Consider the following 27,080-nt stretch of genomic DNA (forward strand, 5'->3'; position numbering starts at 1 on the left):
ACGTGTTGGGATTCATCACTGACCCACGATGTCTTGCTGAGCCATGTAAGTTCAGGAACACACTGGAAGACATGTTGAGAGACTTTTTCGTGATAGGCATCATCCATGATGTGATTCTTTGGAAGTTATTGGCCGAAGAGAAACTGGACTTCAAAAAGGCCATCGCGATTACCCAGACACGCATGACGACTGATGAGAACTTTAGGCAGATATCATCCAAAGGTCAGAGCTCCACGGCAGACTTGTCAGGTACTCTAAATAAAATTGTGTCGTCTTCTGGCAAAGCTGCTCATGGCAGGACCAAATCAACTGTTTACGTGAAACCTGTAGCTGCTCAGAGCCCGACAACTGGTACGAAGCTGAGTTCACCCTGTTGGTATTGTGGGGGCAATCATCAGCCTCATCAGTGTTGGTTTAAACAATACTCCTGTAATGGCTGTTCAAAAGTGGGACATCTCCAGAAAATGTGCCCACAACTGAGCAAGCGTGCTGCTGCTCATCATATTGTTGATCAAGACCAGTCCAGTGCTGACTTTGATACACAACCAGGGGAGGAAGTGTATAGTTTGTATTCATTCTCGTCAAAGAGCCAGCCGATAACTGTTCATGTGAAGCTGAATGGCTTGCCTGTATTAATGGAGCTGGAGACGGGTGCAAGTCAGTAGATCATGAGTCAAGTGACTTTTGACAAGCTGTGGGACACTGAGGCTGTGAAGCCTAAGCTGAGTCCAGTCAAGGCCAAGTTGCGTACTTATATGAAGGAACTCATACCTGTGATTGGCAATGCAGTAGTTAAGGTGTCGTATGATGGCGTGATCCAAGATCTACCATTATGGATCGTCCCAGGTAATGGTCCAACGCTGTTTGGTCGGAATTGGCTCGAGAACTGAACTGGAGCGATGTCAAAGCGTGGATGACACTTCTTGTGCTTGTGTTAAAGAAGTTTCCTTCTTTGTTTGAGCCTCGCATTGGTAATCTTACTGGAGCCAAGGTGCAGATTCACCTGGATTCTGATGCAAAGCCTGTCTATCACAAGGCTCGGTCTGTTCCTTATATGACGAGGGAGCAGATTGAGATTGAGCTTGACAGACTCCAACGTGAAGGGGTCATATCACCTGTCGAGTTCAATGAGTGGGCCAGCACTATTGTTCCTGTGTTGAAGAGTGATGGCACTGTCAGGATTTATGATTTACCGATTTTTGAAACAGGTTCAGTACCCATTACCGAAGACTGATGACCCGTTTGCCTTGCTAGCTAGTCATTCATTAAGCTAGATCTGACGTCAGACGACCTGACACAGGAGCTTGTCGATAATTCAAAAAAATTGATCTGCATCAACACCCATAAAGGACTGTTTGTCTACAACAGGTGTCCTTTCAGAATTCGTTCAGCTGCAGCCAAATTCCAGAGGAATATGGAGAGTCTACTGAAGTCCGTTCCTGGTACTGTCGCATTCTAAGATGACATTCTGGTCACAGGTCGCGACACCACTGAACATCTGAACAATCTTGAGGAAGTTCTACATCGTCTGGACAAAGTGGGACTCAGGCTGAAACATTCGAAGTGTGCCCTCATGGCACCTGAAGTTGAATTCCTTGGTAGGAAGATTTCTGCTCATGGAATCAGGCCTACTGATTCAAAAACTAAGGCCATCAAAAATGCACTCAAGCCTCAGAATGTGACAGAGCTGCATTCGTTCCTTGGGCTACTCAACTACTTTGGTAATTTCTTACCCAGATTGAGCACTTTATTAGAGCCACTGCATTTGCTACTCAGAAAAGGTAACAACTGGGTCTGGGGTGTGTCTCAAGAGAGAGCCTTTGAGAAAGCTAAGAGTCTGCTCTGTTCAAACAAATTGCTTGTTCATTATGATCCATGTAAGCGTCTTGTATTAGCCTATGATGCTTCATCATATGGTGTTGGCTGTGTACTCCAACAAGCCAATGAGTTGGGTAAGCTACAACCTGTTGCGTATGCTTCGAGAAGTTTCTCAAAAGCGGAAAGAGCTTACAGCATGGTAGACAAAGAAGCTTTGGCCTGTATGTATGGTATAACAAAGATGCATCAGTACCTGTTTGGTCTCTGTTTTGAACTCAAAATGGATCACAAGCCACTCATTTCATTGTTTTCAGAAAACAAAGGTATTAATACCAATGCATCATCCCGTATTCAGAGGTGGGCGTTGACATTGTCTGGCTATAATTACATCATTCGTCATAGACCCGGTATTGAGAATTGTGCCGATGCACTGAATCATTTGTCTTTGCCTACACCTGATGTGAAAATGCCTCAACCCGCAGATCTAATGTTGGTAATAGATGCTTTTGAGAGTGATGCAACTCCTGTCACTGCTCAACAAGTTAAGATCTGGACCAGCCATGACCCTATTTTGTCGGTTGTGAAACGTTGTGTCCTCAATAGTGATTGGTCTGAAATACCTATGGAGATGTGTGATGAGACCAAACCTTACACCCGTTGCAAAGATGAGCTGTCTATTCAGTCAGATTGTTTACTGTGGGGTAATTTTGTCATCATGCCTAAGAAAGGTAGAGAAAGATTTGTACATGAGCTACATAGCACTCATCCTGGTATTGTTATGATGAAAGCCATTGCTTGGTCTTATGTATGGTGGACTGGAATTGACTCTGATCTGGAATCATGTGTGCATCAGTGCAATACTTGCATGCAGCTAAGTAAAGTACCAGCGGAATCTCCGTTGAGTCTTTGGTCGTGGCCATCTAAACCATAGTCGAGGATCCACATCAAATTTGCGGGTCCATTCCTTGGAAAGATATTTTTGTTATGGTGGATGCATATTCAAAGTGGATAGAGTGTATTATTATGTCATCCAGTACATCTACAGCCACTATTGAGAGCCTACATGTCATGTTTGCTGCTCATGGTTTACCTGACATTGTTATGAGTGACAACGGATCTTGTTTCACAAATCTTGAGTTTCAGGAGTTCATGAAACTCAATAGTATTAGACATGTGAGGTCAGCTCCATTCAAACCTGCTTCTAATGGTCAAGCAAAGCGGCTGCTCAAACTATCAAACCAAGTATGAAACGTGTAACTCAGGGTTCACTTCAAACTTGTTTGTCATGTATATTGCTCAGTTATAGGACAAGACCTCATATTGTTACTGGTGTTTCCCCTGCTGAACTACTGATGAAGAGAAATCTCAAGACCAAGCTTTCACTTGTTCATCCTGATTTGAATGACCGCGTTGAAAACAGACGTAAAAGTCAGTAATTGTATCATGATCGTACTGCTGTGTCACGAGATATCTCTGGAAATGATCCAGTGTTTGTACTGAACTATGGTCGAGGTCCAAAATGGATCGCTGGTACTGTTACAGTAAGGAGGGTAACAGAGTGTTCATTGTCGTGCTCAAGGATGGCCAAACATGCAGGAAACATGTTGACCAGGTAAATCTGCGGCACACTGATGAACTGGAACCGTTTGAGAAAGATACAGTCAGTGACCCACCAACTATCGTTCATTCCCAGAGGCCTCTGTTGTCATTACTGAATCCAGACCTTCAGTCTCTGATGTTGTTATTACCATTCCCACCAAAACTGTTACTCAACCGCCAGTCACAACTGACTTAGAACGTTTACCTAGAACTAATGTTGAACTGAGACAATCAACTCATGAGCAGAAAGCCACAGATCCCCTTGTATTGTAAAGTGACTGATACTAAGATCTTGAAAGGGGGATGTTGTAATATATTTATGCTTGGGGTCGCTTGACACCAGAGGCCACTGTCAGATGTCATGCAGGCAATACAGGAAGGCGGATCTTGTTCTTATCCGAAGTGGGAATAAAAGAGATCGGGTACACACCCGAAGTAGTTTATAATAACGGGACTCTTGCGTTATTACACCTTCCAAGGCCAATATATCCTGTCTAAGGTGTGATGCCTAGAACTGTACACAGTGCTCCAGATGTGGTCTAACCAGGCTTTATATAGCTGTAGCAAAACTCCCCCCCCCCTTTATATTCTAGCCCTATTGTTATAAAGGCTTTATATTCTAGCCCTCTAGTTATAAAGGCTAACATTCCCTTTTGTACCTGACTCTACATTTTAGTGATCTGTGTACATGTACCCATACATCTCTTTGGACTTGGCTTTTCACCATTTAAATTATGAAAATGTGATAACAGCAATGGAATAATGACCAGATAATCTGTTTTTGTTATGTTGATTGAGGGATAAATATTGGCCAGGACACTGGAGATAACTTCCCTGCTCTTCTTCGAAATAGTGGCTGTGGGATCTTTTACGTCCAATTGAGGAAACAGACAGGGCCTGGATTTCACATTCAATCCAAAAGACGGCACTTCCGATAGTGCAGTGCTCCCTCATCACAGCACTGGAATGTCAGCCTGGATTCTTGTGCTCAAGTCTCTGGAGTGGGTCTTGAACCCACAATCTTCTGGCTCAAAGGCAAGAGTGCTGCCCACTGAGCCATTTCTGCCACCTAGGCCAAGTCAGCTGTAGTCAACTGTGCCGGCCAGCAGTTTAGTTTACACATCACTGGCCTCTGCACCTGACATTGGAGAGCACGTGCGTGCAGACTGTCGCATTGAGTTGCAAACTCAACGTTTTTTGAGCAACTGTGCTAGCAGTCTGTACAGTAGCAGGGGGGCAGGGTGAGAGAATTGTTCCCTTTTAGCCCCGTGTGCACTGTAAATCTCTGGGAGTTAACACTCGATGAAGCGCATAGCACCAAACGCGAGTAAATTATCTGCACGTACTCAGTCTACACATTCACAGGAACTGACAGAGACGTACAGGAGCTGCACTGGACCAGCAGGAATGAATTGTTGGTCTAGCGGGAGCAAAATAAGGTGTAAAAAGTTTCATTTTACACTCTTTATTCTGGCTATTGGTTTTGCAGATCCGTTTTTTTTGTAATAAATGGTTAGGTTACAGGCTCAGGACGGCAGCAGTGCACAGAGTACAGATCGAGGAATGTGCCTCTTATGTGGATAGCTGGCAGCATTCAGTTAAATGAGCTGAACTCTGCCAATTGGGGCTTTGATTGAAATAGGGCCTCTGAAGAGCGATTAATTATGCTGATAATGGACGGCACAAAGGCTCATTGTGAGCAATCGATTGAAATGAGGAAAAGGGAAGCGTGTAGTGGGCCGGAAGTCATGCCTGCCCAGCTGTTGACAATTCGCAGGGGTACAACACACGACAGGGTCGTGTCAGCAGAGGTCACTGCGTGACCCAGAGGGCTGGCGAGGGGGGCCCTGGCTTTCCACCTTTTACTGATTTACATCCAATAAATAACAGCACAAACTTAGAAAATGTAGACTCGCAGAATGTTATAGCACAATCGGTGACCATTCAGCCCATCGTGCTGGCTCTTTGAAAAGAGCTGCCCAATTAGTCCCACTCCTGCCTGCTTGTTCCCCACAGCCCTGCAAATTTGTCCTTTTCAAATATTGATCTCCCTTTTGAAGGTGACTATTGATTTTGCTTCCACCACCCTTTCAGGCAGTGCATTCCAGATCACAACGACTCACTGTGTAAACAGAAATTCTCTTCATTTCCTTCATTACTGAAAAAAACAAAATGGCTGCCTACAGGAAGTTCTCTGGTCAGAGTGAAATGGAGATAGTGGCAGGCAGGGGTAGGTGAGTGATTGAGTTTACAAGATATTTTCTCAAATCAAATATATATTTGTGCTGCGCTGATGGAATGTGTAGAATACAAACTTCTGATCCCAAAAGGAAATTTGATGGGAGGTTGAAGGCCCAACATTTAATGGGGCCCCTCTCCACAGTCTCCATTTGCTCATTTTCTTTTACTGTATATTTTTGAAGGAAAACTATAATTTACACCAATTTTTTTCTTTATTATTTCTCTCTTCTACAACAATGAAGCTTCACTCTATCAACATTTTTGAATTTTTATACTTGCAATGCTCACAGGTTTGTAGAGCAGTTGCATTGTGAGTGGCTTAGCCAGTCACGTGACGTTCACAAGACTCAATAAAACCCCAGTCAGTTGGGTCTCGGTCATCCACGATGCGGTATGCACTGGAAATGTGCAGTGTGATTGTTAAACCTTTGTTAATAAACCAACTAGTTCTTAATAGCAATGAGATGCTATGAATTCTTAAGTTAAGAACCCATGAAGCAAATACATTACAAACTCTTGAAGAATAAGGATGTCACTGCTTGGGTAAGGAACACCTTAACATACGGTCTTCACCTGGCTCAACCATTGAACATTCCTCGGCGTGGGGGAAGGCCGGTCAGATACAAAAGGGATACAACAAATAGCATGTTAATGTATGATAATATACCGTACAGTTACATGTTGCAACCAAAGAACAATTGCAATTAGAAGTGACCTATATGCCATCATACCACACGTGGAGTACTGTGGACAGTTCTGGTCTCCATCTTATAAAAATATATAAGAAATAGAGGCACTGGAGAAGTGCAAAAATGTTAGTAGGATGACACCAAAACTGAGAGGTTATACACATGAGGTAAAATTGAACAGGCTGGGACTCTTTTATCTAGAAAAGAGAAGGCTAAGGGATGACTGATCGAGGTTTTTAAGATTATGAAAGGGTTTGATAGGTTGCATGTAGAGAAGATGTTTGCACTTGTGGGGAGACTAAAACTAGGGGCCACAAATATAAAATAGTCACTAATAAATCCAATAGCGAATTTAGGAAAAACTTCTTTAACCAGAGAGTGGTGAGAATGTGGAACACTACCACAGAGAGTGGTTGGGTCGAATAGCATGGATGCATTTAAGGGGAAGCTATATAAGCACATGAGGGAGAAAGGAATAGAAGGATATGTTGGTGGGTGAGGTGAAGAGGGATGGGAGGAGGCTGATGTGGAGCATAAACACCAGCACAGATCAGTTGGGCCGAATGGCCTGTTTCTGCGCCACACAGTCTATGTAATTCTATACAAAAACTTGAACTGGTGGAGAAAGTTACTTTGCAATCCACAGTCGATATCACAGGAAACAGTTCATCAAAGCTTTGGTGCCAGCAGACACCGCAGTCAAACGGAGTACAAGTCGGAGAATCAGTGCTGCAGTCCCCATCTTCAATCTGCAGTTCCTTAGCACATGGCTCATTGCTGGGCGAAAAGGATCGCTGAATTCCCCTCTCCTTACTGCACATGACAGCTTAGGATGAAGAAGACCCGTTTGATCTCAACCTTTCAGAATATCAACCCCACTGTAATGTATGCACCTGTGAGTATGCTCACAGGTTGGTAGAGCTGTTGAGTTGTGATTGGCTCAGCCAGTCACATGATGTACACAAGACTCAATAAAACCCCAGTCAGTTGGGTTCAGTGGATCCACGATGAGACATGTAGTTGTGAGCCTGGTGGATGAACTGGTAATGTGTAGTGTGATTGTTAAACCTTTTGCTAATCACCAACTAGTTCTTAATAGCAATGTGTTGCTACGAATTCTTAAGCAAAGAACCCATGAGGCAAATACATTACAAACCTTCTCATTGCCTGTCCTGGTGGCCTACTGCAGCTGATCATTGCTGTTTGATAAGGAAATAGCTCTGACATCTGTCCTAAATTTGTCCTTCTCAGTGAACACGTGTGCTCTTTGCCCTGCTTCCGGGAGCCCTTAATTTGGGTTCATTTTCTCTAGCCCATTAAATAGCTTCTAAACCTCAATGCGCTTCCCTCAGAGATGTCTTTTATCACTGTAATCTCTTTCTATTCATTTACGTTGTCTCTTTAATCCTCTCTTCTTGAGGCTGAAACTATAGACTCAGTCATCCTGGCAGACAGTTGCATACTTTGATCAATTCCATCCCCTCTCGTGTGACTGTGTAATTAAAGATGCTCCTTGGCAGACTGTACTTGATCTCCAATGAAACCGCAGATGCCACTTCTAAGCACAATAATAGTAAGTTGCACTTCTACACTCACTTTAAGAGGGAATCGAAGGCAAAGCAGTCAAATAAAGAGTATGGAAGCAGCAGAACCCAGTAGCAAACTCTCATACAGCTTTCTGCCTGGCTTTCCTGATGGTGCCGACTCTTGCTAGGAGGCTGAAGGCTTCCTCGGGGGCCTGGGGTGGGGGTCCGGGGGGGGAAGCACTCCTGCTCCTCCTGGCCCACAAAGAGTGCTGAAACAGGCACTTACCTTATGGAGTGGGCAGCACCCGCCTCCCTTTCACTGCCGGGTTTCCCGACCCCTGGGGAACCCACGCAGCAACAGTCAATTTAATAACCAGGCTCCTAATTGCATGGTGTGGGCCCAATTTAAATATGGTCATTTTAGTTGGACAGCCCCATAGCCGCCACTGTAAAAAAAAATGGCGGCGTGCGCGGCTTGTTGGGTTCAGCTTCCCCCGTGTTTAGCTCTTTGACCCACTCCATCTTCCACAACGATCCTCTCCCACCAGTTGTGTTGGAGGGTCGGGGGGGGGGGGGGTGTGGTTACTATCCAGGCCAATATCTCTGTTCAACACAGGGCAACACATTTACCAACTGAGCCACAGAGACACCCCGATATGTACAGCAGATCTATATGTAATTAAAAACCATGATGACATAGAAACATAGAAACATAGAAAATAGGTGCAGGAGCAGGCCATTCAGCCCTTCTAGCCTGCACCGCCATTCAATGAGTTCATGGCTGAACATGAAACTTCAGTACCCCCTTCCTGCTTTCTCGCCATAACCCTTGATCCCCCGAGTAGTAAGGACTTCATCTAACTCCCTTTTGAATATATTTAGTGAATTGGCCTCAACTACTTTCTGTGGTAGAGAATTCCACAGGTTCACCATTCTCTGGGTGAAGAAGTTTCTCCTCATTTCGGTCCTAAATGGCTTACCCCTTATCCTCAGACTGTGACCCCTGGTTCTGGACTTCCCCAACATTGGGAACATTCTTCCTGCATCTAACCTGTCTAAACCCGTCAGAATTTTAAACGTTTCCATGAGGTCCCCTCTCATTCTTCTGAACTCCAGTGAATACAAGCCCAGTTGATCCAGTCTTTCTTGATAGGTCAGTCCCGCCATCCCGGGAATCAGTCTGGTGAATCTTCGCTGCACTCCCTCAATAGCAAGAATGTCCTTCCTCAAGTTAGGAGACCAAAACTGTACACAATACTCCAGGTGTGGCCTCACCAAGGCCCTGTACAACTGTAGCAACACCTCCCTGCCCCTGTATTCAAATCCCCTCGTTATGAAGGCCAACATGCCATTTGCTTTCTTAACCGCCTGCTGTACCTGCATGCTAACCTTCAATGACTGATGTACCATGACACCTAGGTCTCGTTGCACCTTCCCTTTTCCTAATCTGTCACCATTCAGATAATAGTCTGTCTCTCTGTTTTTACCACCAAAGTGGATAACCTCACATTTATCCACATTATACTTCATCTGCCATGCATTTGCCCACTCACCTAACCTATCCAAGTCACTCTGCAGCCTAATAGCATCCTCCTCGCAGCTCACACTGCCACCCAACTTAGTGTCATCCGCAAATTTGGAGATACTGCATTTAATCCCCTCGTCTAAATCATTAATGTACAATGTAAACAGCTGGGGCCCCAGCACAGAACCTTGCGGCACCCCACTAGTCACTGCCTGCCATTCTGAAAAGTACCCGTTTACTCCTACTCTTTGCTTCCTGTCTGACAACCAGTTCTCAATCCACGTCAGCACACTACCCCCAATCCCATGTGCATATTCAATAAAATGATGGAAACACTCAACAGGTCAGGCAGCATCTGTGGTGAGAGAAACAGAGTTAACGTTTCAGGTCGATGACCCTTTGTCAGAACTGCTTTTGTATGAGCCCTATATGTAAATCTGCCCTATATGTAAATGAGCCTTTGATGAAGTCAGCCCTATATGTAAATCTACTCCATATGCAAATGAGCCTTTTATGAAGTCAGCCCTATATGTAAATGAGGCCTTTATGAAGTCAGCCCTATATGTAAATCTATCCTATATGTAAATCAGCCCTATATGTAAATCAGCCCTTTATGAAGTTAGTCCTCCTACAAGTTATTGCTATTTTCAATTCTTCAAATAAGAATGTTAATCATCAGCCAGATGGAAATATTTTCAAAGACAAAGAGGTGACTGCCCTTGGAACTTGTCCTGCTCTCACTGCACTGGAGAAACCTGTGAAAGCGGGCTTGCGTTGGACTGCCAGCGGCCGAGCGAGAGAAGTCCTCCCCCACCACCCCGCACCCCCCCCACCGCTGCCCCCACCCCCGAGGAAATCCCCAGCGACAGAGAGTAAAGCTGGGAGCTGAGCGTCTGCTTACCTCTCCTCGGTGCCCCACGTACACCAAGGCACAGAGCGGTTGGAAGGCCCCGGTCCCACAGGTCAGCAGGTGGGTCCGGTTGTACGGGTGCAGCACACGCACGTAGTTGGCACATTCGCTCTGTAATGGAAAGGAGAGCCAGGTGAGTCGTCAAAGTCATCAGCAGGCCGAAGCCGGAGGTTCAGATTTGTGCTCATGAGCATAAGAACATAAGAAATAGGATCAGGAGTAGACCATCTAACCCCTCGAGCCTGCTCCGCCATTCAAAAAGATCATGGCTGATCTGATCCTGGCCTCAACTCCACTTCCCCACCAGTTGCCCATAATTCTTGACTCCCTTATCAGTCAAAATCCTTGACTCCCTTATCTCCACCTTAAATATTTTCAATGACCCAGCCTCCACAGCTCTCTGGGGTAGAGAATTCCAAAGATTTACCACCCTCTGAGAGAAGAAATCCCTCCTCATCTCCATCTTAAATGGGCGGTTCCTTATTCTGAAACTATGCTCCTAATTCTAGATTCCCCACGAGGGGAAACATCCTCTCTGCATCTACCCTGTCAAGCCCCCATCCACCGCCTCCCCCTCCCACCTTGGTACTCAATGCCAACATCAAGTAATCCCACGTTACAGTGTGACTTATATCGAGTGTACGGCCTAAAACAAGCCATTCGGCCCAACAAGTTGGGTTAAAATTACCCTCATAAAATTTAGCAATTTAAATTTATTATTCAAAATGATGTAGTTTTGGAGTAATATCACAGTAACGACAACAAAAATGCATATTTATATAGCAATCTTAACGCAGTAAAATGTCCCAAGGCACTTCACAGGAGCGTTATCAAACAAAAGTTGACCCCGAGCCACAGAACGAGATAATAGGTCAAGGCTTGGTCAAAGAGGTAGGTTTTAAGGAGCATCTTAAAGGAGCAGAGAGAGGTAGAGAGGTTTTGTGAGGGGGGCGCGGCGGGGAATTCCAGAGCTTCGAGCCTCGGCAGCTGAAGGCACGGCCGCCAATGGTGGAGTGATGAAAATCGGGGATGTGCAAGAGGACAGAATTCGAGGAACGCAGATATTACGAGGAGGTTGTGAGGCTGAAGGAGATTACAGAGCTAGGGAGGGGGGAGACCCTGGAGGGATTTGAAAACAAGGATGAGAATTTTAAAATCGAGATGTTGCTTAATGTAGACAATGTAGGTCAGCGAGGGGTAATGGGTGAACAGCAGGGCAATTCTGTCATTGGCATGCCATAAGTATGAGCTAAAAGCTTTAAAAAAAAATTGCCCGACCCCTATATTCTGCCATTTCCCAGCCTCTGCGAGTAATCTTAAGGGTTAATTGTATTCTGACATCATATTCCTTTTTCCGTAATTGTTCAAAACATCACTGCAGCCCTCGAACAGTGAGCAGTCTCTGGGTGCTGATGTTGCCCTCACACATGCCAGTTTTTCAGGTATTAACAGCACGTGTCAGTTGTGGCTCAGTGGGCAGCCCTTTGCCTCTGAGTCTGAAGGTTGTGGGTTCACGACCCACTCCATGGGACTTGAGCACCTAAATCTGGGCTGACACTTGCAGTGCAATGCTGAGGGAGGTTTTGTCTTTCAGATGAGATGTTAAACTGAGGTCCTGTTTGTTCTCTCAGCTGGATGTAAAAGATCCCATGGTGCTATTTTCGCGGCTGATGCCATCGAGTCGTTAAAAACAGCTCTGGGCCCTGACTCCGTTATGTGTGTCGAGGAGGCTCAAGCACGTGGGGAGATCCCGTCCGAATTGACCCCCGTCCGGATGGAATTCCTCATCGACGCCAAACCCCGGAACCTCCCTCGGGAGCCGGCGCCTCATAACTTAAGCCGCCTCGGGGAAATCCCCTCCGTGCCTTTCAGTTCTGCGCGGAGGGGTTTCCTGTACGGGCTGCTCCTGCACGCTCTCAAACTTGCCATCCTCGTCTGCCGTCCGGAGGAGGCGGGGGTCCCCGATGGAGTACACTCTACGCGGGAGTCCTCCCACTATTTATCGGGGACTTGGCCTGGAGGGTGGTACACAGAGCAGTCCCATGCAATAAATTTTTAAGTCGGTTCACGGACTCCCAGGCCGCCTGCAATTTCTGCGGTCTGGAAGAGTCCGTGTTCCATGTTTTTATCGAATGCACGAGGTTGCAGCCCCTGTTCCATTATTTAAAGGGGCTGCTCCTCAATTTCTGGCTGCACTTCAGTCCAACACTCCTGATCTTTGGGCACCCTGTGCAGAGGGGAGCGGGTAGGTCCGAGGGCCTCCTCGTAGGACTGCTCCTGGGCACGGCCAAGGGTGCCATCAGCCGGTCCAGGCAGCGGGCGGTCGAGGGGGTCGTTCAGCCTGACTGCCTGCCTCTCTTCCGTGCTTGCATCCGGGCCAGGGTGTCCCTAGAGATGGAGCACATGGTATCCACCAGTACGCTCGCGACCTTCCTCGAGGGGTGGGCGCCGGAGGGACTGGAGTGCATTATCACCCCCGGCAACCAAATTTTAATTTGATTTTATATGTTTTAAAGTTTAATTTGTTTAATTGCCGGATTTTTAGTGTCCCCCTCCCCTTTTATAGGGGGCACTTGTAAACTTTATGATTTTATTGCCCCCAAAAAAATCACAAAAAACCCCCCAAAAAAGTTTTAAAAAAAAGGGCAGTTGAAAAGTGGCTGGAGTGTTCCCCAGATTAGGGGGCACTTTATTTAATGTTTATTTTGTCTCCCCCAAAAGAGTTGTGAGAAAATTGGCTGCCGCGTTTCCCACATTACAACAGTGACTACGCTTCAAAAGTACTTCATTGGCTGTAAAGCGCTTTGAGACATCTGGTGGTCGTGAAAGCTGCCATATAAATGCTAGGCTACTGAGTGTTTTGGCCTGCGGTGATGTCATAATTTGCCACCTCTCCTGCCCTGCAAACAATGAAGGGAAGCAATAGAGGTTCTCAGAGAAGTCATATACTGCACCGCAGTCGGTCCACTGTGACAGCTGTTTTACGGAGGCTTCGGATTGAGGCCTCTTTGCCATCTAAGGCCTGAGAAGATGCTCCGAGGTCAGCAGGTCCCTTTCCCATTGCACTGGTTATAGCGAGGAAATGGCTGCCCTATTGTTTTCAAAGCGTCGCTTGCTGAGTGTTCCTGTGTGGCAACAATTCCCAGCGAGACACACAGGCTGCTCCTCAGAGGCAGGCACTTCCACCAGCGTATCAGTACTGCTGCGGTAACTCCTCCCGCGCTGATGAAAGAGCTTTGCTGAGTTTGGGTCGTGGGCACCGCAATCTTTGGTAGAAAAGAAAATAAATGATCGCTGCCAAAGAAAGCAGGCGAGGAAAAGCAGAGACAAGATTCTCGAGTGCGGGTCAAAAGGAGCACGGCCAGAAATAGCATTTCACATCGTTCCCATCACACGCTCCAGTCTTTGATAGAATAGAAAAAGAAAGCCCAGCCCACACTCATTGTAAAACTGTCTCTGTGTTACGCACCCCACCCTCGTTAGAAGGCTTTCAGACTATCTGGGATACACACCCCTGACTCATTACGAGACTCTCAGGACATTAGCGATGATACACACCCCATTTCCTAAGATCTGGCCTCTCCACATGAACCTCTCACAAGCTTCAACTCGTTCAAGGTACCGCAGCTGTTTCCTCACTGGCATCAAGTGTCACTCTCCCATCACCCCCTGTCCTCGCCTAGCTCCACTGACTCCCCAGTATGCAACTCCTGCCCTTAGTCTACAGGACCCTGCCCCGCCCTGCCTTGCTGATCGCCTGGAACAACCGGACTTCTCCCTCCTCTCCTCCTCGGTCTTACAACATGCCATCACTGGCGGCTGTAATGTATTTGCTTGATGGGTTCTTTGCTTAAGAATTTATAGCAACACATTGCTATTAAGTACTAGTCGGTTTATTAACAAAGGTTCAAACTGCACCTCACCAGTTCATCCACTAGGCTCACAACTGCATACCTCATCATGGGTGACCTAGACCCAACTGGCTGGGGTTTTATTGAGTTTTGTGAACATCACGTGATTAGCTCATTCACTCACAACTCAACAGCTCTACAGTTCCATGAGCATACTCACAGGTGCATACATTACAGTCGCCATTCAGCCATGATACTCCTGGCCTCGGTAATTCTCAACCAGTCCCTGCTGTCTTGCCGCTTCCTCCCATTTTCAAAGATTGACTGCACCTTCAGATCCCTATCTCAGCCTCTCCGATCACCTGCCCTTCCTCCAAGCTCACTGTCCATCTTATTTCTTTCCTATTTTCTGTAAATTGCTCAACAAAGTCTTCCTCTAAATGGCACATTGTTGTCTTTAAAGGCTCTCAGCTAGAATCCCATCACATACCCTACCCTCAATATAAGGCTCTCATCTAAATCACGGTTACATACACTACCCTCAATATAAGGCTTTCAGCTAGATCATTAAAGAAAGACTTGCATTTATATAGCGCCTTTCAAGACCACTGGACGTCTCAAAACACTTTACAGCCAATGAAGTACTTTTGAAGTGTAATCACTGTTGTAGTGTGGGAAACGCATCAGCCAATTTACACATAGCAAGCTTCCACAAACAGCAATGTGATAATGACCAAATAATTTGTTTTTTTGATTGAGAGATAAATATTGGCCAGGACATCAGGGATGACACCCCTGCTCTTCTTCTAAATAGTGCCATGAGATCTTTTACATTCTCCTGAGAGAGCAGTCAGGGCCTCAGTTTAACATCTCATCCAAAAGACAGCACCTCCAACAATGTAGCACTCCCTCAGCACTGCACTGGAGTGTCAACCTAGATTTTATGTGCTCAAGTCACTGGAATGGGACTTGAACCCACAACCTTCTAACTCAGAGGCAAGTGTGCTACCCACTGAGCTACAGCTGACACAACTGTTGTGTATGGAGAAAGAGTCAGACTGAACACTGTGAGCTCAAAGTAAAGTGTGATCTTAGTCTTTTAGTGCAGGTCTCCAGAGTGCCTCTCCAACCTGTGAAGTCTTCTTAAATACCTGTGCTCACAAGGGATTATGGGAGCCCTTGGGACTCCGGGGAATGAGCCCTCTGGTGGCTGTACAGAGCAAATACAAGTCCACATATATAATAACATTCCCCCCCAAAGTCAATATTTACTATTTACAATGTGAGTCGATCTGGGGCCCTTCTTGCCCTGGTTGATCATCTTAGTGTGAAAGCTGGTGTTGTTGAATCATTTGTTGGGCCCTTGCTGGGCTGCTGTGCAGCTAACCTTGCTGGGCTGCCTGGTGTGTTGGGCCCTGCAGGGCTGTTGTGGATGATGGGTTCTGCTTCGTGGTCAACCGTGGTGTTGGTTGCCACTGGTGTGTGTGTTGGGGGATCAAAGAAGGTAGGGTCCAACGTGGGTTGCTCAGGATAGTCCGTGAATCTGAGTTTGATTTGGTCCAAGTGTTTCCGGTGAATGAGTCCATTTGAAAGTTTGACCCGAAACACCCTGATTTCCTCTTTGGCCACGACAGTGCTGGGAAGCCACTTGGGACCTCGTCCATAATTTAATACAAATACAGGATCATTGACTTCAATTGCGTGTGCCACATTTGTGCTATCATGGTATGCACTTTGTTGAAGCCGCCTGCTCTCGACTGTTCATGTAGATCAGGGTGAACTAATGAGAGCTTTGTCTTCAGTGCTCTTTTCATGAGCAGTTCAGCAGGTGGGATCCCAGTGAGTGAGTGGGGTCTCGTGCGGTAGCTAAGCAGGACTCGGGATAGGCGAGTCTGCAGTGAGCCTTCAATTACCCTCTTCAAGCCTTGCTTGATGGTTTGTACTGTTCTCTCTGCCTTACCATTGGACGCTGGTTTAAATGGGGCAGATGTGACATGTTTGATCCCGTTACGGGTCATGAATTCTTTGAACTCAGCACTGGTAAAACATGGCCCGTTGTCGCTCACCAGGACATCGGGTAAGCCGTGTGTGGCAAACATGGCCCCGCAGGCTTTCAGTAGTGGCAGCGGACGTGCTAGCCGACATTATCTCACATTCAATCCACTTGGAGTACGCATCTACAACCACAAGGAACATTTTACCCAAGAACGGGCCTGCATAGTCGACATGGACCCTAGACCACAGTTTGGAGGGCCAAGACCATAAACTTAGCGACGCTTCCCTGGGTACATTGCTTAACTGCGAGCATGTATTACATCGGTGAATGCAGGACTCTTTAGTCCGCATCGATACTGGGCCATCAGATGTGGGATCTGACTATCGCTTTCATCATTACGATGCCTCGGTGGGTACTGTGGAGGTCATTGATGAAAGTGTCTCTGCCCTTCTTGGGGACCACTACCGGATTGCAGTCTGCCTATATAGACATTTCATCTTTGCGTCGCTGGAACGGTTTTATCCCTTCCTGCATTTCCACTGGGACACTGGACCAGCTTAACCGTGAAGCACACAGCTTTTGACGAAAGATAATAAGGGGTGCTGGCTTGTCCAGGTTTTGATCTGCCGGGCAGTGACGGGTGATTGCTCACTCTCAAATGCTTGCATAACCATGGCTAGACCTGCGGGCTGCGCCATTTCCACCCCCGTGGTGGGCAGTGGCAGCCTACTGAGAGCATCGGTGCAGTTTTCTGTGCCTGGCCTGTGGCGGATGGCATAGTTGTATGTGGACAACATGAGTGCCCATCTCTGGATGCGGGCTGATGCATTGGTATTTATCCCTTTACTCTCGGAAAACAGGGATATAAGTTGCTTATGGTCAGTTTCCAATTCGAATTTTAGCCCAAACAAGTATTGATTCATTTTCTTTATCCTATAGACACACGATAACGCTTCTTTTTCAATCATGCTGTAGGCTCTCTCAGCCTTAGACAGACTCCTGGATGCAAAAGCAACGAGTTGCAGTTTCCCGAAATCATTAGCTTGTTGCATTACACACCCGACGCCATATGACGACGCATCACATGCTAGTACCAAACGCTTACATAGATCATACAAAACAAGAATTTGTTTGAGATTAAAAATTTTCACGCTTTTACAAAGGCATTTTCTTGGCTTTTGCCCCAAACCCATTCGCCCCTTTTCATAGTAAGACATGTAGTGGTTCTGGCAGGGTGCTGTGACCTGGTAAGAAGTTACCAAAATAGTTCAAGAGTCCCAGAAACGACCGCAGCTCCGTCACGTTCTGTGGTCTCAGTGCATTTTCGATTGCCTCCGTCTTCGCGTTGGTGGGCCTGATGCCGTCCGCCGCAATCCTCCTTCCCAGGAACTCCACTTCAGGTGCCAGGAAAACGCACTTTGAGCATTTTAACCTGAGCCCCACGTGGTTGAGTCAACTAAGAACCTCCTCCAGGTTCTGCAGGTGCTCGACTGTGTTCCGACCTGTGACCAAGATGTCGTCCTGGAAGACCACGGTGTGCGAGACCGACTTCAGTAAACTTTCCATGTTTCTCTGGAATATCGCCGCCGCTGATCGGATTCCAAATGGGCATCTGTTATAAACAAAAGGACCTTTGTGCGTGTTGATGCAGATGAGGGACTTCGATGATTCCTCCAGTTCCTGCGTCATGTAGTCAGATCCAACTTTGTGAACGTCTTTCCTCCCGCCAGCATTGCAAAGAGGTCGTCGGCTTTTGGTAGTGGATATTGGTCCTGTGGGGAGAAACGATTGATAGTTACTATGTAATCGCCACAGATTCTGACGGTGCCGTCTCCCTTGAGGACTGGCCCACTCGCTGAACTCGATTGGTGAAATGATGCCCCCTCGTTGCAGCTGGTCTAGCTCGATCTCTACCCTTTCTCTCATCATGTATGGTACTGCTCTCGCCTTGTGGTGGATGGGTCGCGCCCTCGGAATTCGGTGCAGCTGCACTTTTGCTCCTTGGAATTTCCCGATGCCTGGTTCGAACAGTGAAGGAAATTTGTTTAAGACCTGGGCACCCGAAGTGTTGTCAGCGGGCAATAGCGCTCAGACGTCGTCCCAGTTCTAGCATATCTTTCCAGCCAGCTCCTGCCGAGCAGTGTGGGACCATCGCCCGGTACCACCCAGAGTGGTAGCTTGTGCACCGCTCCATCATAGGAAACCTTTACGGTAGCACTGCCGATTACAGGAATCAGTTTTTTAGTGTAAGTTCTTAGTCTCGTGCGAACTGGAGTTAAGACTGGCCTTGAGGCCTTGTTGCAACACAACCCTTTGAAAGTCTTTTTGCCCATGATGGATTGGCTCGCGACCATGTCAAGCTCCATTGACACTGGGAGTCCATTTAGTTCAACCTTCAGCATTATCGGGGGACAATTCATGGTGAATGTGTGCACCCCATGTACCTCTGCCTCCTCTATCTGAGGCTCTGGTTCGTAGTGATCCTCCGTGGATCTGTCCTCCTCTGCAACATGGTGGTTTGCAGGTTTAACAGGCTTAGCAGCTCGCTTGCACACTCGTTGGAGGTGTCCCATTGTTCCACAGCCCTTGCAAACGTATCCTTTGAATCGGCATGCGCAGCGCCAACAAATTGTTAGTAGAAACATAGAAACATAGAAAATAGGTGCAGGAGTAGGCCATTCGGCCCTTCGAGCCTGCACCACCATTCAATAAGATCATGGCTGATCATTCCTTCAGTACCCCTTTCCTGCTTTCTCTCCATACCCCTTGATCCTTTTAGCCGTAAGGGCCAGATCTAACTCCATCTTGAATATATCCAATGAACTGGCATCAACAACTCTCTGCGGCAGGGAATTCTACAGGTTAACAACTCTCTGAGTGAAGAAGTTCCTCCTCATCTCAGTCCTAAACGGCCTGCCCCTTATCCTAAGACTGTGTCCCCTGGTTCTGGACTTCCCCAACATCGAGAACATTCTTCCCGCATCTAGCCTGTCCGGTCCGGTCAGAATCTTATACGTTTCTATGAGATCCCCTCTCATTCTTCTAAACTCCAGTGTATAAAGGCCCAGTTGATCCAGTCTCTCCTCATATGTCAGCCCAGCCACCCCTGGAATTAGTCTGGTGAACCTTCGTTGCACTCCTTCAATAGCAAGAACGTCCTTCCTCAGATTAGGAGACCAAAACTGAACACGATATTCCAGGTGGGGCCTCACCAAGGCCCTGTACAACTGCAGCAAGACTTCCCTGCTCCTATACTCAAATCCCCTTGCTATGAAGGCCAACATACCATTTGCCTTCTTCACCGCCTGCTGTACCTGCATGCCAACTTTCAATGACTGATGAACCATGACACCCAGGTCTCGCTGCACCTCCCCTTTTCCTAATCTGCCGCCATTCAGATAATATTCTGCCTTCGTGTTTTTGCCCCCAAAGTGGATAACCTCACATTTACCCACATTATACTGCATCTGCCATGTATTTTCCCACTCGCCTAACCTGTCCAAGTCACCCTGCAGCCTCTTACATAAGAATATAAGAACATACGAATTAGGAACAGGTGTAGGCCATCTAGCCCCTCGAGCCTGCTCCGCTATTCAAAAAGATCATGGCTGATCTGGCCGTGGACTCAGCTCACTTACCCGCCCGCTCCTCATAACCCTTAATTCCCTTATTGGTTAAAAATCTATCTATCTGTGATTTGAATACATTCAATGAGCTAGCCTCAACTGCTTCCTTGGGCAGAGAATTCCACAGATTCACAACCCTCTGGGAGAAGAAATTCCTTCTCAACTCGGTTTTAAATTGGCTCCCCTGTATTTTGAGGCTGTGCCCCCTAGTTCTAGTCTCCCCGACCAGTGGAAACAACCTCTCTGCCTCTATCTTGTCTATCCCTTTCATTATTTTAAATGTTTCTATAAGATCAACCCTCATCCTTCTGAACTCCAACAAGTAAAGACCCAGTCTACTCAATCTATCATCACAAGGTAACCCCCTTATCTCCGGAATCAGCCTAGTGAATCGTCTCTGAACCCCCTCCAAGGCTAGTATATCCTTCCTTAAGTAAGGTGACCAAAACTGCACACAGTACTCCAGGTGCGGCCTCACCAATATCCTGTACAGTTGCAGCAGGACCTCCCTGCTTTTGTAGTCCATCCCTCTCACAATGAAGGTCAACATTCCATTTGCCTTCCTGATTACCTGCTGCACCTGCAAACTAACTTTTGGGATTCATGCACAAGGACCCCCAGGTCTTCTGCACCGCAGCATGTTGTAATTTCTCCCCATTCAAATAATATTCCCTTTTACTGTTTTTTTTTTCAAGGTGGATGACCTCACATTTTCCGACATTGTATTCCATCTGCCAAACCTTAGCCCATTCGCTTAACCTATCTAAATCTCTTTGCAGCCTCTCTGTGTCCTCTACACAACCCGCTTTCCCACTAATCTTTGTGTCATCTGCAAATTGTGTTACACTACACTTAGTGTCTTCCTCACAGCTCACACCGCCACCAAGTTTAGTGTCATCTACAAACTTGGCCTTGCATTCATCACCTTGATGGTGGACTCTGAGACATCTGCGGATGTGTAGCTGCAGGTATGTGTGACCTGCCCTGTATGTTACAATTCGAAAACAACATCACTTTGTTCACAGTGCTTGTAGCAGCATTTGTGTGCTGAGAGATTTGCTTAGTATTGTCACTGGTGGCAATGAACGCCTGGGCTATCGCTATGGCCTTACTCAAGGTTGGGGTCCCTACAGTCAAAAGCTTGCGAAGTATGGTTTCGTGCCAATGCCAAGTACGAAAAAGTCTCTGATCATGTGCTCCAAATGTCCTTCAAATTCGCAATGTCCTGCAAGGTGTCTCAGCTCGGCGACATAACTCGCCAGTTCCTGGCCTTCAGACCTTTTGTAGGTGTAGAACCGGTACCTCGCCATCAGAACACTTTCCTTCGGGTTCAAATGCTCTTGGACCAGTGTGCACAAATCGTCATATGATTTCTCCGTGGGTTTCGCTGGAGTGAGCAGATTCTTCATGAGGCCATACGTTGGTACTCCACAGATGGTGAGGAGGATCGCTTTACGTTTGGCAGCGCTCTCTTCCCCATCTAGTTTGTTGGCCACGAAGTATTGGTCGAATCGCTCCACAAAAGTTTCCCAATCATCTTCCTCCGAAAATTTCTCCAGAATGCCCACTGTTCTCTGCATCTTTGGGTTCGCTATCTGTATCTCGTCGCCAGTTGTAGTGTATGAAGAAAGAGTCAGACTGAACAGTGTGAGCTCAAAGTAAAGTGTGACCTTAGTCTTTTTTTGCAGGTCTCCAGAGTGCCTCTCCAACCTGTGAAGCCTTCTTAAATACCTGTGCTCCCAAGGGATTATGGGATCCCTTGGGACTCTGGGGAATGAGCCCTCTGGTGCCTGTACAGAGTAAATACAAGTCCACATATATAACAACAACTACCCTTATTAATATAAAGAAAAAACTGCAAAAGCTGGAAACCTGAAGTAAAAGCAGAAACCGATCGCCTTCTTCAACCATTTTGAGTGGGGGAGAGGGTTACAGAAAGGTCTTTACACTTTAAGCATGAGAAATGTTTTGAGTGAGTACTGTTATGCTTTGGTTATAAATGGATGGGAAAGAATAGGAGAGAAGATAACGTCAATCAGGAAGTTGTCCTTGGGACAGATCAGATGGCCTGCAGTGTCTTTGCCAATCGTGTATTCTCCTGTGGTCCCAGTTATCAGGCGACATCACTCGAATAGCAGAAAGTGGGGAGGTTTATGGAACGTTCATGTGCCACGAACTACAAGTCAGAGGTCACTGACTGTAGGAATTAATGATCAGTTAGACTATTAATCCGATCTGCTCCCTCGGCCTTCACTAGGCCTCATTAGCGCTGCTGATAAGTATTGATTGGGCGCCAGTTGACATTAGCAGAAATTGGGCTGGCATTTCTATTGCTAAGCCATTGTTATCGGTTCCCACCACAAACTTCATTCCCTAGCCACTGACTGCATCCCTCTCCCCAACTTCTGTCTGAGGCTAAACCAGACTGTTCGCAATCTTGATGTCATATGTGACCTTGAAATGAGCTTCTGACCACATATCCGCAGCATAACTAAGAACGCCTATTCCCACCTCTGTAACATCGCCCGTCTCCACCCTTGCCTCAGCTCATCCGCTGCTGAAACTCTCATCCAGGCCTATGTTACCTCTAGACTTGATTATTCCAATGCACCCCTGGCTGGCTTCCCACGTTCTACCCTATGTAAACTAGAGGTGATCCAAAACTTGGCTGCCCGTGTCCTAACTCGCACCAAGTCCCATCACCCCTGTGCTCGCAGACCTACATTGGCTCCCGGTTAAGCAACACCTCGATTTCAAAATTCTCCTCCTTGTTTTCAAATCCCTCCAAGGCCTCGCCCCTCCCTATCTCTGCATCTCCTCCAGCCTCACAACCCCTGGTGGAGGTCTGAGACATTTATCTTATTTTTTCGGGCAACCTAATTCAATATTTTAAAACAGGGAGATTTTTATATCCAGGGGAGTCGGAGCTCCTGAAATCACAAGGGGCAGGTGGTGTGAAAGATTTTGCAGAAATCGCTGAGGGACAATGTTCTATGTCTGGGTGGCCAGTGTGGGGTCCGTTGAGAAATCGCAAGCACATCGTCCGCGATCTGCCGTTCGTCGAGTTGGCAATCTCCCGACCGGCTGGTGGGCAGGGTTCACCGCCGTCTGCCCGTAACCCTCGCCGATCAGGCCTGTGGTGTCAGACTCGCTCCGGGGGGCTTCAAGCATCATCCCGTTCCCAAACCAAAGGCCGCCCAATGGCAGCAGGCAGATCGCCGCTTTGGGAAAAGAATCCGCAGGTGGCAATACCGCAAATAAACAAACCACTGCATCAGGACAATGGCGCCCGTGGTGGAATCAGATAAATGTTTAGGATTTACCAATTACCTCAATTATTAAAAATCTCTTACATAACAGCATAAGAGTATAAGAATTAGGACCAGGAGTAGGCCATACGGCCCCTCGAGCTTGCTCCGCCATTCAATAAAATCATGGCTGATCTTCTACCTCAACTCCACTTTCCTGCACTGTCCCCATATCCTTGATATCCTTAATATCCAAACATCTATCGATCTCTGTCTTGAATATACTCAAAGACTGAGCCTCCACAGCCCTCTGGGGCAGAGAATTCCAAAGATTCACCACCCTCTGAGTGAAGAAATTTCTCCCCATCTCAGTCCTAAATGGCCGACCCCTGCTTCTAGACTCCCCAGCCAAGGGAAACATCCTCCCTGCATCTGCCCTGTCAAGCTCTGTAAGAATTTTGCACATTTCAATGGTATCATTCTTCTAAACTCTAGAGAATATGGGCCCCAAGTTTCCACATGATTTGCTCCTGATTGTTAGGAGCAACTGGTGTAGAACGGAGTATCTTAGAAATCGGAATTCTCGTCATTTAGATGCTCCAGTTCTAGTCAGTTAGAACAGTTTCACTTTGGAACAGAATTTTATTTTCAAAAGGGGGCGTGTCTGGCCACTTACGCCTGTTTTCAAAGTTTTGTCAGTGAAAACTTACTCCAAACTAACTTAGAATGGAGTAAGTGAAGATTTTTGTATGCTCGAAAAAACCTTGTCTACACTTTAGAAAATCAGGCGTAGGTTACAAATCAGGGGTAGGGAATGGTGGGAGGGGGGTTTAAAGGGAAGTTTACAAACATTAAACACTTCAGTTTTACAAATAAAGAGCCATCATCAATAATAAATGATAAATATATCAATAAATCAACCAATAAATCAATCAAAAAAAATTAATAAGATTTTTTTTTTTTAAATCAATAAATAAAACATTTTCTACTTACCAACTGCAGCACCGGGAGCCCTCCAACAGTGTGCTGGGATGCCTCCCCCCCCACCCCCCCCCCACAGTGTGTCTCTGTCAGTGTCTCTATCTCTCTGTCTGTCTGTGTGTGTCTCTCATTCTCTGTCTGTCAGTGTCTGTGTTTCTGACAGCGAGGGGAGGGGGAGGAGGGGGGTAGAGGGAGAGAGGGGGGGAGCAGAGGGAGGGATGGGGGAGAAGGGGGAGGGATGGGGGAGAAAGGGGAGGGGGGAGAAGGGGGAGGAGAAGGGGGAGGGGGGGCGAAGGGGGAGGGGGGGGAGAAGGGGAAAAAGGAGATGGGGGAAAGGAGATGGGGGGAAAGGAGATGGGGGGGAAGGAAATGGGGGGGAAGGAGATGGAGGGGGAAGGAGAAGGGGGAGGGAAGCTGAACGGGCCGGGCCCGAGACTTCGGGCAGGGCCTGTCCCCAGCACCAGATTTACAGGTAGGTGGCGTTGGGTCGGGTTGGGGGGGTGGTGGGAGGGAGGTCGGTTCGGTTCGGGTCAGGGGGAGGGAGGGAGAGGGAGGTCAGGTCGGATCCAGTCCGGGGGGGGGGGGGGGAAGCGGGAGTCGGGTCCGGTCCGGTCTGGGGGCGCGGGGGGGGGAAGCGGGAGTTGGGTCAGGTCCGGAGGCGGGGGGGGGGTGGGGGGGGAAGCGGGAGTCGGGTCGGGTCCGGAGGCGGGGGTGGGGGGGGGGGGGGGGGAAGCGGGAGTCGGGTTAGGTCCGGAGGCGGGCGTGGGGGGGCGGGAGAGCGGGAGTCGGTGTCGGGTCCGGTCTGGAGGCGGGGGGGCGGGAAGCGGGAGTCGAGTCGGGTCGGGAGGAAGCAGGAGCTGGCCGTGAGAGGCAGCCTCATTCACGCAGCCCCAGTGAGGCCATTCGGCCAGGGCTAGGGGCTGCGTGCTTCGGGCCCCTCCCACACAGTTTCGGGCGCCTGGAGCTACTGCACTTGCGCGCCCACTGCAGCGCGCATGTGCAGAGGTCCCGGCACTGTTTTCAGTGCAGGGATCTGGCTCCGCCCCCTACAGCTCGTGCGCTGAGGGCCAGAAGACCTGCAGGGAGGTGGAGAATCTGGAGGGTTTTTTTAGGCGCACTTTGTGGCGCGAAAAACGGGCGTCCAGGTCGGGACTGCGCTGTTCTAGGCGCGTGTGGAAACTTGGGCCCTATAGGCCTAGTCTACTCAATCTCTCCTCCCACAGTCCCCCCATCCCAGGAATCAGTCTGGTAAGCTTTTGTTGCACTCCCTCTATTGCAAGTATATCCTTCTTTTGATAAGGAGACCAAAAATGTACACAATACTCCAGGTGTGGTCTCACCACTCTTTGTGCACATTATTCAGTAACTGTGATAATACAAGAATTTTTAGGAACACAGAAGGGCCAACAACCCTGTCCGTCTGTGATGGAACAACCCTACCTTCTCACCGCACGATTGGAGGGAGGGAACATAGGAACAGGAGTAGGCCATCTATCCCCTGGGGTTTGCTCTGCCATTAAATTAGATCACGGCTAATCGGTACCTCAACTCCATTTACCCTGGAGTATAGAAGATTACAGGGTGATGTAATTTAGCTGCATAAGATGATTCAAGGCAGTAATTAGTTGCGTAGATAGAGAAATAAATTATTTTCTCTGGTGGGGGGAAACCTGAACAAGGGAGCATAACCTTAAAATTAGAGCTAGGCCGTTCAGGGGTGATGTCACGAAGCATGTCTTCACCCAAAAAACAGTGGAAATCTGGAACTCTCTCCCCCTAAAAGGCTGTTCAGGCTGGGGAATCAACTGAAAAAGTCAAAACTGAGATTGATAGATTTTTATTAGGCAAAGGTATTAACCGTTACGGAACCAAGGCGGGTAGATGGAGTTAAGGTACAGATCAGCCATGATCTAACTGAATAGAAGAACAGGCTCGAGGGACTGAATGGCCTACTTCTGCTCCTATATTCCTTCCTACATTCCTACCCCGTATTTGATCTGTATTCCTTGCTACCTGTAATGTGTGCACCTGTGAGTATGCTCACAGGTTTGTCGAGCTGTTGGGACGGAATTCCTCATCGGCGCCAAACCCCGGAACCTCCCTCGGGAGCCGGCGCCTCACAACTTGAGCCGCCTCGGGGAAATCCCCTCCGTGCCTTTCAGTTCTGCGCGGAGGGGCTTCCTGTACGGGCTGCTCCTGTACACTCTCAACCTTGCCATCCTTGTCTGCCGTCCGGACACGACATGGCGTACCATCTTGCCTTCCAAAGGAGGTGGGAGTCCCCGATGGAGTGCACTCTACGCGGGAGTCCTTCCATTATTTATCGGGACTTGGCCTGGAGGGTGGTGCACAGAGCAGTCCCATGAAATAAATGTTTAAGCCGGTTCACGGGCTCCCAGGCCGCCTGCAATTTCTGCGGTCTGGAAGAGTCCGTGTTCCACGTTTTTACTGAATGTACAAGGTTGCAGCCCCGTTCCAATATTTAAAGGGGCTGCTCCTGAAATTCTGGTTGCACTTCAGTCCCACACTCCTGATCTTTGGGCACCCTGTGCGGAGGGGAACGGGTAGGTCCGAGGGCCTCCTCGTAGGACTGCTCCTGGGCACGGCCAAGGGTGCCATCAGCCGATCCACGCAGCGGGCGGTCGAGGGGATCGTTCAGCCCGACTGCCTGCCTCTCTTCTGCGCCTACATCCGGGACAGGGTGTCCCTAGAGATGGAGCACGCGGTGTCCACCGGTACGCTCGCGGCCTTCCGCGAGAGGTGGGCGCCGGAGGGACTGGAGTGCATCGTCACCCCCGGCAACCAAATTTTAATTTGATTGTATATGTTTTAAAGTTTAATTTGTTTTAATTGCCGGGTTTATAGTGTCCCCCTCCCCTTTTTTAGGAGGCACTTGTAAATTATGGTTTTAGAGCCCCAAAAAAAACCAAAAAAAAAACTACAAAAATACAAAAACAAACAAACAAAAAAAAAGGGCCCTTGGGAAATGTTTGGAGTGTCCCCCAGATCAGGGGGCACGATTTAATGTTTAATATTGTTTACTCCAAAAGAGTTGTAGAGCTGTTGATGA

General features: G+C 47.7%; 1 protein-coding gene across 1 annotated transcript in view; it reads right to left on the reverse strand.

Moving 5' to 3' along the window:
* The window catches only part of sema3bl (sema domain, immunoglobulin domain (Ig), short basic domain, secreted, (semaphorin) 3bl), a 203,379-nt gene that overhangs the window by 79,686 nt on the left and 96,613 nt on the right, over positions 1-27,080 (reverse strand). The window contains exon 4 of the mRNA XM_070895589.1: positions 10,300-10,419. Within this exon, the coding sequence (XP_070751690.1) occupies positions 10,300-10,419 (120 nt within the window). The remainder of the gene's footprint in view (positions 1-10,299; positions 10,420-27,080) is intronic.

Source organism: Pristiophorus japonicus, chromosome 12 (assembly GCF_044704955.1).
Source record: "Pristiophorus japonicus isolate sPriJap1 chromosome 12, sPriJap1.hap1, whole genome shotgun sequence".
NCBI classification, from domain to species: domain Eukaryota; kingdom Metazoa; phylum Chordata; class Chondrichthyes; family Pristiophoridae; genus Pristiophorus; species Pristiophorus japonicus.